Source organism: Tupaia chinensis, unplaced genomic scaffold (genome assembly GCF_000334495.1).
Source record: "Tupaia chinensis unplaced genomic scaffold, TupChi_1.0 Scaffold000232_1, whole genome shotgun sequence".
In the NCBI taxonomy this organism is placed as follows: domain Eukaryota; kingdom Metazoa; phylum Chordata; class Mammalia; order Scandentia; family Tupaiidae; genus Tupaia; species Tupaia belangeri.
In genome coordinates, this window is record NW_006159708.1 from 3,305,536 (window position 1) to 3,318,637 (window position 13,102).

At 49.7% G+C, this 13,102-nt stretch overlaps 1 protein-coding gene across 1 annotated transcript in view; it reads right to left on the reverse strand.

Moving 5' to 3' along the window:
* Positions 1-3,019: 3,019 nt before the first annotated feature.
* The window catches only part of CACNA1C (calcium voltage-gated channel subunit alpha1 C), a 116,591-nt gene continuing 106,508 nt past the window's right edge, over positions 3,020-13,102 (reverse strand). Inside the window, exons 25-28 of the mRNA XM_006148339.3 lie at positions 10,907-11,013; positions 10,472-10,575; positions 7,591-7,923; positions 3,020-6,125 (exon numbers count right to left, since the gene is read on the reverse strand). Of these exons, the coding sequence (XP_006148401.2) occupies positions 5,823-6,125; positions 7,591-7,923; positions 10,472-10,575; positions 10,907-11,013 (847 nt within the window). The 3' untranslated portion in view covers positions 3,020-5,822. The remainder of the gene's footprint in view (positions 6,126-7,590; positions 7,924-10,471; positions 10,576-10,906; positions 11,014-13,102) is intronic.

A 13,102-nucleotide genomic window follows, 5' to 3' on the forward strand; every position in this document is an offset into this window, starting at 1 on the left:
TGCACATTTTCATGGAGGAGGCCAACTTCTGACTATACTCTCAGTGTCAAGTGATTCCTTATGCTTATTATGGTCAGTGCCCGTCTCTAAGCCTGTTCAGATACTGAAAGTCTTTTCCAATGTGCCAGAAGGACCAAGTCTCTACCATTTTATTCACTGAGGGTCACACCTCCTAAAATCATAAGGAAATGTGTTGATTTAAGGAGCAAAAGTATTTTATCAATGTAGAAAAATTATATTTAATTCACAAAATAATGGGTTCTACTAACATTATCTGCACCCAAGGAAGTCTGGTTGTGTCCATACAGTGCTCATCCTCTGGGAGGAAGAATCCCCGCCTACCTAGAGCCCAACCCCAGCACTTGCACGTTAAGGACATGTAGGGATAGGAAGGGGGTGTTCAAGTGTCTCCCATCAATGTGAAAATCTGCCAGGAATCCATTTATCTGTTATATTGATGTCTGGCTCCATAAAGCAATATTTTGTTGCTTTGAAATAAAAATAAATGAGTAAGGAGATAAAATTAAAACTAAAAGTGACTTTCCAAAGAAATGGTAAGAGTCTGCACAGGGGACTCCTTTCAGATTTCTGTCCCTCTCACTGACCAGGGGAAGGAGGGATAATTAGGGCTGGGCAGTGGCAGACAAGAAGACAACATCCTGGGAAGGAGAAGTGCACCACCCTGACAAGTACAGGAAATTTCTTGTTCTTGTGTCCATACTTCTCTAATGTGGCTGGTGGAGACGGTGGGCCTTGGTGACAGGGCTGTGCTGTGAGTTAGATCAGGCCTTCTCTCCTGCTTCTAACAGGACTTGGTTCTAGGTGGCACATGGCATACAGGAGGAAGAACGTCAGCAGTGTGAAAGGACATGGCAGAAACCTCACATCTAGTCTGGTCAGCTGCTTTGACTGGAAAGATAACACTAGATTGAAATTTTATACTTCTCATCTTCCTAGTAGAGATGTAGTATCCGCCTCTCCATCACACCAGCTGCTGTGGCAGTGTGCATGGAACTGCACCCTTCTTTCCATAGAATGGGAACAGACTCATTTTTATACAAGAAAGAGTCAAAAATACTTCTTGTACACATTGCCCCTCCAGATCTTGGTACTTTCCCCAGAGCTAAATCATTGTAAGAAACAGAACTGTCCTCAGCTCTATGGCACGTTTTTACTCCCCTGGGGTCTACAGAGGTCTGGAAGTTGATAGCCCTTTTGTTAGCCCCTTTGCTGAAGTGTTTATAGCTCCTGGACAATGATATTCAGTTACTCAAGTTCTCCAGAGATTGAGACACCATCAACCTCCTTAGCAACGTTTGTGATTATGGTTTGGTGAGCTAAAGTTGAATCCTGATTACCAGGGTTCTCCTTGATGCCTAACTACATTTTTGTTCTATCATTTTGCCTTTAGGAGTGAAGGGTCCGTATCTTCTGGGCTCTGTGAAACAGCTATCAACCTTCCAAAGGCATCCAAACACCTCCCTCTCACAAAGATACTAATGTTGGCATAGAAAGACATACTCCTCCCAGGGTGGCCCTGCTGTCTTTAGCTGGATGGTCAGGAGACATTCTGAAGGGAGAATGGTAGTGAGGAGTTGATGAGTAGCATCACTCCGGACAAGCACCTGGAATTCAGAATGAGATGGGTAAAACGAACAGCCTTGCTCTTTTTACTTGGTATTTCCCAGTAAGAGGAAAGAGAGAGAAAGAGGACTATAATTTATAGCTTCTAAATCGTAGTAAGGAGAAAAATCCATGAATCAAGCCAAAACCTAGGAAAAGTGGCCTTTCCCCCCAAAAAAACCAAAAGAACTTTCTACAAACAAGCAGAAAGGTGACAGCTGGATGCCCTTCTCCTTAGTGCGCCATGTATGTGTATGAGCTGTGGAAGTGAAGAGGCAGGGTGATTCAGAGGACAGCCAAAAATGAGGGCTCCAAAGGCAGCGCTGCAGCTGCACTTCTCTAGGTCCTTCGGGTCTTCAGCCTCTGTTTTAACCAGCTGCTCGAGGTGGTCAGAAGGGCTGTGGAAGATCTGACCTCTGTTTGACCAAGTCATGGGGACAACTTCATGTTGGGTGGAACACTGAGGTGTGGCTCATTGATTTCAATGAGCCTGTCCTGATGGCAGGTGTCTCATGTCAGTCCTGCTCTGGTTGGTCACAGAGTCAGGCTAATGAAGACTCAATGCCTTAGGAAGTTCCTACTCACACTCCTTCCCTTCCCCACAGCTTAGGGCCAGGTGTCCCTGTCACTGCTGACTGCTCTTGTAGGGTGAGGGAGGGTGGCTAAGGGAGAAGGCAACCTGTGGATGCTAGTGGTGAGGGCTGGAGCCAGCGCTGAGTAGGGTCCTGGGGGGGGAGCTATGTGAGCCCAGCCTGAAGCCCAGGCCATTAGCCAATGAGATTTGGTGTGCAGACAAAAAGGTCAAGACGAAAATGGAAGATAGCACAAATTCAGTGTGTGTGCGTGTGTGTGTGTGTGTATGTGTATGTGTGTGTGTGTATGTGTACATGTGCGTGCACACAGGTGCAAGATCAATCAGAATTCCAAATTTTAGGGACAAATGCACAGCAAGAACCAGATATCAACTGAAAAGGGTTCCCCTTGCCATCATAACTGAAATCTGAGTGGTACAGTAGTTGAAATGTTGTGCAACTAGACAGGAGATGATACCTAAACTTAGTTTCTAGAAGACTTTGAAGGAACTGGAAAGAAAGCATCCAAGCCTAGATGGCTTGTGCATGGTGAATCTTAAAGAAACTCTTATTCCAGGGACCAGCAGTTAATGTAATGACTATGTCCCTGGACTTCCACGTAGTTGACCACAGTTTGAGTCCAGGACCCGGTGGCTTAAAACTCATGCTGGGAGCATGTGCATGCATGCCTAAGATCCCAAGAGGAGAATGGAGGAGAAGGGATTGTGGCGTGGCCATCCCCCCCTGGGGAGTGATATTTTGCTTTCTGTCTCTATGTCTCTCTCTCTCTCTGTCTGGCGAGCGCACACACCCTATAGCAAAAACCTCTAAAAAAAAAAAAAAGGAAAGAAAGAAAGAAGAAACTGCAGACCATATGTCACCTGGGGATATCTGGCATATTTCTCCATTTTTTCATGACCCAGTCCATGAAAGTACGACTCAGCCTCACGGGGTAACAAACTCTGCCATATTCTAAATGCACTCATACATGTGCCAAAACAGGCCAAGGGGATCCTGGGACTAGAAAAGAATCAATAGGTAAATTCTGGGTGAATGGTTGCATCCTATTTTTCCTAAGCTGATGTCTTTTCAACCATCATTGCCGAAATACATGTGAAGGACACAGCTATTGGCTCTGGGTATCAATGGACATAAGAGATGCCCCCACAAAACCCATTTCTACTGTCATCATAAGCTCCCTTGGCTGAGTCCCCTTTCCATTCTGCCAAGCACAGTAGGTGATTCTGGAGGAAATCTTGGTTTAGAGCGAGGAAAGGATAGAGAAATGAGCATGCCAGAGAGGTGACTTTGGTCAGGCCAGGGTTCCACTCAGCTCCTTTCTCTAGCCTCTGCTGTTGGCAGTTGGGTAAGCAGTTGCCAGAAGTGAGGCTGGGCTGCCCCTTCCCCCCGACAGCCCAACTTGAGCTCCATCCACTCAGTCACTTTGCTGGGGAGAGGAATGAGGGAAGTTTGTGCTGTGGTAATGAATGGAAAAGTCAGCCACTTGGACTGTGCGGGACACTGATGCCAGCCAGTGACAAAAGAAGTGGGCAGAATGCTTCACTATCCCTCATGGTGAAGGGCTGTTCTTGGAGAAGGATCACCCCAGATAACCGCAGCACAATGAATAGAGTGAAGATTGGATAAAGATGGGGCACGAATATACCTAAGAGATGATTTTGGAAAAACAGGGTGGGGGGTGTGACATGAAGGCAAACACAAGATATGCAAAACAGGAATGTCAAAACCCATTTGTGGATAGCAGAATCATGACTTACATGGGCAATACCTTTGCTCATTGTACAAATTAAAAGACAAATCATTCCCTTTGCCCCAGCCACAGATAGAAAAAGCACTTCAGAGTTCAAAGGTAAAGCTTGTCACACTTCAAATACAAAATGATTTACTTTACATGCAGCAAAATATACAAGAGGTGAATTCAAAAACAAACTTAATTCATTATATTCGCTTGGCACAATTGCAATTCAGTTTTAAAAAAATATTTGAAAAATACTGAAACTGACCTGAATTCAAGTATAACGGTTTCTTCAACAGAAACATTATCAATGCAATAAAACATTACACGGAATATATCGAAGCAAAACGCCTTGAGTTTTCCCCTTAAATTTCTGTGTGTGTTTTTTTAAGTACAGTTTTAATGCCAACACAACTCACAATTGTATTTTTAAAATGAATATTATTGCATTGTTTTTGCATATCTTGTGGGACAGAAAATGCAAAGAGTTACTGATTCCCGTTTCAGAAGCAGAGACAGTGGTTTGTTTTTGCTTTCAAATGGCCCCGGATTCAGGTCTCCCCACAGTCAAGCCAGAGAGAGGGAACTGCTAGCTCATCTGTGCGCGTGGGCACACTGTGTGGTGTGTAGACGCAGGAACGGCCTGGCACAGACAACCCACCACATATGCACGTGACACACACACACTTATGGAGACTCATTCGTGCCTCCTCTCTCTCGCACCCCCCAATATCCCCACAAAAAGGAACCCAACTCAATCACCCACATGTGCAAGACCGTATCAAGTGCATTGCCAATTACCTTTAAATTATAAAACCAAACCAGAACAAAAACGTGTGTCTACCTAAGGAAATTATAACGAATTATTGGGCATAACACAATGGCCGGTAAAACCCTTCCCTGCAGGGGCTTCTACTGAGCCCTCTGCGGAAAAAGGAAACCACAACCATTTAAATAATACAATAAAACCAAACCCCATTTACATTTGCAGAAGTGAAAACTGTAGGGTGGGCCGCTATAAAACTTTGTAAACACTCCTCTTCTTCCCCTCCCCTTGGAAAAACAAAATTTTAGAAACAAACAAAAATCCCCCCCAAAAAAATCCGAAAAACTGCAACATGCTGTCAAGAAAAATGTCAAACCACAAACAAAAGAGCGCTCAACAGGAGCACAGCACCACCTCGATCCGTGCAGCGCCGGCCCCTTCCCTGCGGGCAGTGCCAGCTCCGCGTGGCTAGTGCAGAGCGATCTGTCGCAGGCGCAGGTGCAGGTGCAGGCGGGCGGAGGCGGCCGGGGTCTGACTGACGCAGCCCGCTGTCCCTCTCCCCGGGCCCGCCTGTGTCCAGAGCTCCTGTGCCCCTGGCTGCTCCTCTTCCCTCTGCGGTGGGCGGGCTCCTCTCTGGCAGTCTCGCCCGCTCCCTTTCTCCAGATCCGCAGGGCCCTGGCTCTATGGAGACAGTGAGGCTCATACAGAATATGTGCAAATGATTTTTTTTTTTTACAAGCAAAGTTGAAAGACACCCGTTTGGATAGAGGGTCCTTTTGGTGAGGGCTGCGCAGGACGCTGAGGTTCTCCCATGCCCAGAGGCGACAGTGGGCTCCTCCGCAGGCCTGGGGTACAAGGAGCGGGCAGGCGGTTCTCCTCCGCCGCACCTCGCCATGCTCCCTCCGTGACACCACGCGGGGTGCTGCTTCTCCTCCCCCTGGGAAGCGGGCTCTGCACACCACCCAGCTCTGCATCTCGTCCAGACAGAAATGAATGAAGACGCTGTTCCGGTTACCTCCAGGTCACGAGAACAGTGAGGCACTTCTGAAACGAACCATTATGACACTGAGACAGATAAAAAAAAACCCAGCGTCTCCCCGCCCGACTACAGGCCGCCGGCGTAGACCCTGCCGTCCTGGAGCTCCTCCTCACTCGGGCACCGCCCCAGGGTATGCGCACAGCCCTCGTGCTCTTCGCCCCCCGCTCGGTCCTGCCCTGGGTCCCTGCAGTTAACGAAGGGCAACAGGGTGCCGTTGGGGCTCTGTTGGGCGCCCCCACTGAGGATGTTGTCGGCCGCGCTCTCCATCTCTTCTATCGTCATGTCGCAGGCGTCAGCCAACTCCTGGGTGGTGACCTCGATAAACTTGGGATCTTGAGCAAACTGCCCGAGTCCTTCTGAAATCAAGACCTGGAGAGGAGAGGGGGTCAGGGAGAAGGACTAAGAGGGAGCCCCGCTGCCGCGTGCACCCCTCCTGAGGCGGGGCTGAGGGAACCTGAGCGGGCGGCTGGAGTCTTGAAAGGGGTGGTTAAGGGCACTGGACTCCCACAAGGCTGACTGAGGTTCGAGTCCCAGACCTGGTGACTTGCTTTCTTACTTTCTGTCTTTCTCTGTCTCTCTCTCTCACCCTGTCTCTGTCTGGTCAGATTACAATAAGTAAATAAAAATAAATAAAGTTAAATAAAATTATTCTAAAAAGATAAAAAGGGGCTGCCGAAGAAAAAGGAGAGACAGAGCACCGGGAAGGAATGAGGGCTGCACCGGCCAGACGATGGAAGTTTGGGCAGTGGTACTGAAAACTCTTCAGACCCGGAAAGCCTTGGCAAACCGGGGCCACGGCAGGCTGTCCGCCTCCCTTCTCCATGGCCTCTTTCATCTGATTCTTCCAAGAAACTTCCATTCTCCTTTGGTGGAACTGCCAACCTCTGACCACTGCCAGCTAGTCGCCCGTCCAGGGGTGAGGACCGGGCACACATGTGTGAAATGCCGTGCATGCACCTGTCTCTGCTTCTGCTCAGGAGGGCAGGCAGGTGGCCCATGACTTCTCCACCCTTCCCACTGGCTGCTTTAGGACCGCTCTGGGGGCAAGTTAACACCTGAGCCAAAGGGTGGGCAGAGGCAGCCCATTGAAGCCTGGAGCGTGCTTCTCCCAGGTATGTGGCCCCCTTGCTGCCCTGCCCACATCACTCTGTAACTCCACCCTGTGTAACATAACTTCTGTTAGAATATTGCTCACCATCCCACTTGTCCTCCTGTGGGTTTGTTCCTACTTGTTAAAGAGCCTCTAAAATATGGTGCTCCATGCACTGACCCAGAAAAACAGTGAAACTAAAAGTTTTGTTCTAGACCAGTGGCTCTCAACCCAGCTGTGCAGCAGTCATGGAAGAGCTTTAAAAAACATCGGTTTAATTTGCCCAGAGCTCTCCAGGTGCTTCTCAGAGCAGTCGAGGTTCAGAGCACAGATCCGGCTCCTCTAGTACATAAATGCAGCCTCAGGCCCTCACCCACCTCTCGCTTGCTCTCTGAACAGTTGTCACGCAATGGGCCTGTCCCATGGAGCCCCTGGGCCTGTCTGGGGGTTCGCTGGCCACAGCAGGGGTGTGTTGCTGAGGTAGGGTAGGGTTCTGTTTCTCCCTCCCTATTTAGGCCCAGCCTCACAGAAGCTGAGGAGTCTTGTGTGGCCCTAACTGTTGGCCTGCCACACTCCCCTTCTGTACACATGGAGAGCAAGGTCTTTTTCTCAGACCCACCAGCCCATCTGTGTGGGGAAGAAGCTGGTCCTCCCTTCCCAATTCTCTAGCCCATCCACGCACTACCACCAGCAATGCTCTACCACCGCCACGGCTCCTGCTGCTGGGCAGTTCCTGTCACCTACCGCTTCCACCAGGCTGCTGGCACTGCCATGCAGCTGCCGGCCCCGCACCCCTGCTTGGCTGGGCACAGTGAGGGACACAGGCCTGGCTCTCCGACCATCGCTGCCCCCACCACTGGGGGTGGCCTCCTCCGACCAGGAACTGCAGTGGATGGACGGGAAGCTGCTGTTGAGCTTCTCACTGGACTCGGTCCCCTCCAGCCTCAGGGTGGGGATGGGCTGCGGGAGCCAGCCTCTGCTGCCAGGGGTAGCAGGGGTCGTGGCAGACAGCCTGGGGGATGTAGCTGGGGGATGGCTTCTCTGCAGGAGAGGACTCAGACCCGCCACCGCCAGTGCCTGTGGACACACAAGTAACAAGTTGTGGTTGGCCAGGCCCGGGAGCAGCAGGCCTTGTCTTCCAGCCCTTTCTCTTGGAAGCTGGTTCCCCAGCCTGGAGCCCCTGCCATCGTCTCATCAAGACCTTACAGGGGCCCAACAATCTCAACATGCATTTAGTGATCATCTCATTCTGAAGCCATCTTTCTCCAACTTCAGAAGGCTGTGATTGAATGGGATCAAGAGTATCTGGGGACTAGAAGTTGGTGTAATGGCTATGCTGCTGGACTCCCAAGTAGTTGACCGCAGTTCGAGTCCCGGACCCAGCGGTTTAAACTCATGCTGGGTGCATGTGTGTGTGTGCCCAAGATCCCAAGAGGAGAATGGAGGAGAACGGAGGAGAAGGAATTGCAGCATGGCCATCCCCCCTGGGGGATGATTTCTTGCTTTCTGTCTCTCTGTGTCTTTCTGGCGAGTGCATGCACCTCTCAAATTTAAAAAAGAGGATCTGCTTCTCAGCACTAACCTTACCACCGTGAGCTGTAAATTCGCTCACCATTTTCTCACCAGTAAAGTGTGGATAACATGGAAACATGTATCATCTGTAAAACTGGAGCAGCCGTGCTCTCACCATCACCTACCCCGTGGTGCCAGTGAACGGGGCTGTGAGGAAGTGCCATGTGCATCAGGAAGAGCTAGACAAACCCACGTCTGCTGCTTAGATTTACCAAGATAACTGGGTGATGGCCTGCCAGTCTCCCTCAGATATAGTGGATGACTGACACCTGAGCTGCACCGTAACTGAGCAGTTACGTGTTATGTCCTCTGCCTCCGATCTCTCAAGCATCTGACCTGTGACATGTCCGTGCCATAAGTAGCTCTTGGCAGAGGCTTAGCCATGTTCGCTGCTCTGCCATGATGCATTCGTGGGACAAAGCCATGTTGTGGGAAGCCAGTGCTGAGAGCCAGAGGGAGTGGGGATATTGTGGAAGGAGAGAATACAGATCAAAGCCTCCCTTGCCAACCGACCTGATCAGAACAGACAGGTGAGCCACTCCTGGAGATTTTTTTTTTTTGAGAGATTTTCACTGTAGGGCACGTGTGCTTGCCAGACAGACAGAGAGAGACATAGAGACAGAAAGCGAGAAATCACCCCCCCAGGGGGGATGGTCACGCCACAATCCCTTCTCCTCCATTCTCCTCTCGGGATCTTGGGCACGCACGCACACGCGCCCGGCGTGAGTTTTAAGCCACCGGGTCCGGGACACGAACCGCGATCGACTACGTGGGAGTCCAGCGACATAGCCATTACGCTAACTGCTGGTTCCCACTCCTGGAAATTTTTGAAAACCATACATGGTATCCACACAGCCTGCCATCCTCCCCTCCCCAACTCCTAATTGTCTCCAGCCTAGGAGTTCCTGGGTCCCTGGAGACCTGAGGGATGTGAAAGGCTATGTTCAATATCTTGGAAAGCTGGGTTGAAATCAGACATTTTTTGGCAAAGCCATGCAGGCTAAGCAAAATAGCAGATTTAATTGAGCTGAAGTAATATTGACTTTGCTTAGTCACCCTGGCCCTCCTATACTGACTGCAAGTTTTGCTTGCCAGTTGAATGCCTTTGGGTATAAAAAAGAAAATCATTCAAACCTAGGTCCATGGTGGGGCCAGCAGGTGGCATAGTGGTTAAGACACTGGACTCCCACATGGCCCACTTCAGTTCATGTCCCTAACCTGGCAGCTTGAAACTCACTCCAGGTGCATGTGTGTGCATTCCCAAAATCCCAAGAGGAGAATGGAGGAGAAGGGATTACAGTGCGCCCATACCCTTTGGGGTGATTTCTCACTTTCTGTTTCTCTGGTGAGTGCACACACCTTACTAGCAAAAATATCTTAAAAACAACAACAACATAAGTCCATGGCAAGGGAATACATAACTAAAAAGGTAAGAAGGTTGGCAAACTCACCTGTAGGTCCAGTTTGCCTGGAGGCAATGGATTTGCCTTAGATAACTATCTGAAATCTCCATGAGTTCTAAGGCACTAGGAATTTGTTTGACACCCATGTCTCAGATTTCACTATCTCAGGTGGAGTCGGCCACAGAAAGCACCCTTCTTCACCCAGCATCTCCCTGGACCTGTTTTCCTTGGATGGCATTCTCTACTCCTGGTCACGCTGCTGTAGGTTTTTGATTTTTATGTATGTCAGTGGGTGGGTCTTTGTGCAGTTGAATTTTCAGGAGTTTTCTCTGAGAAGCAGCCACTTCTGCCTGACAACTCTGGGGAGAGAACATCTGTGCCACTGAGCGGAGAAAGCCCAGGCGGACCCCTGTGTCTGCTGATCCTTCAGGATCACCGAAGAGTTCCTACCCTCTAGCACTTGCTGCGACCCTGCAGGCATTGCTAAGACTCTCACCTGCACAGGAAGAACAGATGGCCCTGCCTGGAGGTACTGCTGGGACCAGGACCAGGGCCAGGGTGGACCAGGGGACTGTCTAGCCTGCTAGGTCAGTGGCCTGTCAGACTGTCTAGCCTACTAGGTCAGTGGCCTGTCGAGAAGTATGGGCTACCTGATGATGAACCAGATGCAGGGGCAGGACTGTCTTCTGAGAGATGTCTCCTCCCTGATTCTTCTGTCGCTTCAGACATTCCAGGTGGAAGGAGGCCCTTCGACCTGCAAAACCAGCAAGAACCAGGATCAGGGCAGGAAAAGAGGGCCCAGGACGGCTGGTAGCCAGGTAGGGTATAAGTAGTGGGAGTAACCCTGGATGCACCTCCTCTTTGCCCCTCACCTCGTCTCTGAACATGCAGTGTAAAGATGCCCATGTCCCACCCTCTTCAGCCCTGCCTTGGGAATTCTGTTTCATCACTTTGGAAAACTGCCCAGTCCACTGTGTGCTGGGTGGCTGAGCCAAGCCACAGTGGTTTCTCAGTCAGCTTGAGCACTTGACTGGTGTCAGAGAGGGAACATCCAGGCACATCGCGGGAACAGGGTGTGCATTTACCTAGTGAAGCAGAGCGAAGGAAGCCCCTCTTTGGAGACTGCCGGAGGTCCCTCTTGTCCTCCTCTGGGGGTGTCAGTTGTCGATTTTCATCATCCTGGTAGGAGATCCTGGAACAGAATGCTCTGGGGTTTATTCCTAGAGACGGACAAGTGCCACCCCATAGGGATAGCTGCCATCCCCAGGATGCAGTTTGCTTATTTCCTAGGGAAGGAGCTTCCCCCTCCTGTCATTTTGTGCTTTCCTATAGGTTTGAGGAGCGGGCAGCAGGGAATCACCACCTGAGAAATGCCTTCTCTCTGGCATTTCTGAATGGAGGCAGTGGAAGCCCTCTTAGGTAGCAGATATTGAAAAAGTTAAAAAAAAAAATCTAGACTCATAACATTCTCTCAAGGAATGGTGTCAGCGCCTGTGGTGCAGGTACTCTGCCTTCTACCGTGGCTAGTCTTAGCTTCAGCCCAAACCCACCACTCAGTCCCCAATCTCTCCCCGCCCCGCCAACCCCTTCACTGCTAAGAGCAGCTGCCTACAATAAACACAGGACTACGCAGACAGCAAACACAGGCTCTAAGAGCCTCAGGGCGCACCTTGCCCACAGCTTCCAGGCCTTTGGATGCTGACTCACAGTAAGAACATGTGCCCAGTGCTCACAGACATCCCTCCAGCCACACCTGTTTCCTTCAGAACAAAACTGTAGGGACCGTACTCGCCCCACTGTGTGTATGCCCTGATGATTTCTATTCTACTTTGGTCTGTTCCATTGTATTGAAAATACCAGCTGCAGCCTTGGTATTTACCACTGAACAGACTTCACAGCCTGTATGTCAGCTCACAGTCCAAGATGCACACTGCTCTCCAAGCCCTTCCAGCCTTGGGAACAGGGTTGTATTCCACACCTATTTTACAGATGAGGCCATTGACTATGCCAGTAGGGCTAGCCACCCATCTCAAGAGCAGAGATGGTGCTAACTCCCTCTTTCTTTCTTTCTTTCTTTCTTTCTTTCTTTCTTTCTTTCTTTCTTTCTTTCTTTCTTTCTTTCTTCTTCTTTTAGAATGATTTAATCTTATTTATTTATTATTTAGAAATTTGCTATAGGACATGTGAACTCATCAGAGAGAGCTGGAGAGAGGGAAAGTAAGAAAGCAAGCCAGTAGGTCTAGGACTCGAACTGTGGTTGGCCATTTGAGTCTAGTACCTCAAGTACCTTGCCATCTGCTGGTCCCAAACTCCCTTTTCCTTTTCTTTCTTCTCTTAGTTTGTTATATGGCATGTGCTCTCACCAGAGAGACAGAAAAATAGGGAAAGTGAGAAAGCAGACTCCCTCCCACCCTCCTGGGACATGACTATGTCACAATCCCATCTTCTCCATTCTCCTCCCGGGATTTTGGGCACACATGCACACACACTTTACATGTTTCTCAAGCTGTCAGATCCAGGACTTGAACCATGAGTTGGCCATGTGAGATCCAACAGCCCCAATCTTCCTTCAATCTACTGCTCCTAGCACAGTGATTCCCAGGAAGGCAGCCCAAGGAAACCTCACACAGTGATGCCTCTAGGCCTTGCTCTCTTCTTGGCTAGGTGCACCCATCCTGTTGTAGTCTCTGCTTATCTCAATCATCTCCACTCCTGCAGACTCTCTCACTGGCTTCTACTGGACCCTGTGCATGGTGCCTATGATGGTCACCCCCTCCAGCCCACCTCTCCACCTTCCCAAAATCCCGCATCCCTTGGTGTTTGCACCGCTCATTGAGCTATAGCTAAAAAATCTCCACGTTCTCTTCCTCTTCTGAGATCCTCAGCTTCCTGACTAGTCTGTGAAATCTTCTTCATGTGGAGACCTATTTACTCAGGACCCTGCAGAGTCCCAGGATGCACTTAGCCCTCAGCAAGAGCCATGATGGATCAAAGCAGAGGTGTTCTCTGACTTCTAGATATGTGGCCATGTACTGATTGGCATTGCCTAAAGATCAATGAAGAGAAGGTTATTGCTTAAGGAACTTCAGGCATTTCTTTTGATTTTATATTTACTGTCTCTTGAGTCAGAAAAATAGAAGGTATGTCACCTCCCATCACCCCATTTACTGGTGGGGACGTGTTGGCCCAGGGAGGCTAACAGACTGGCAAAGTCGCTGGTCCTGATGAGTCCCACATCTTCCTCACTCACTGATTCCTTGTCTTACACCAAGGGAAAGACC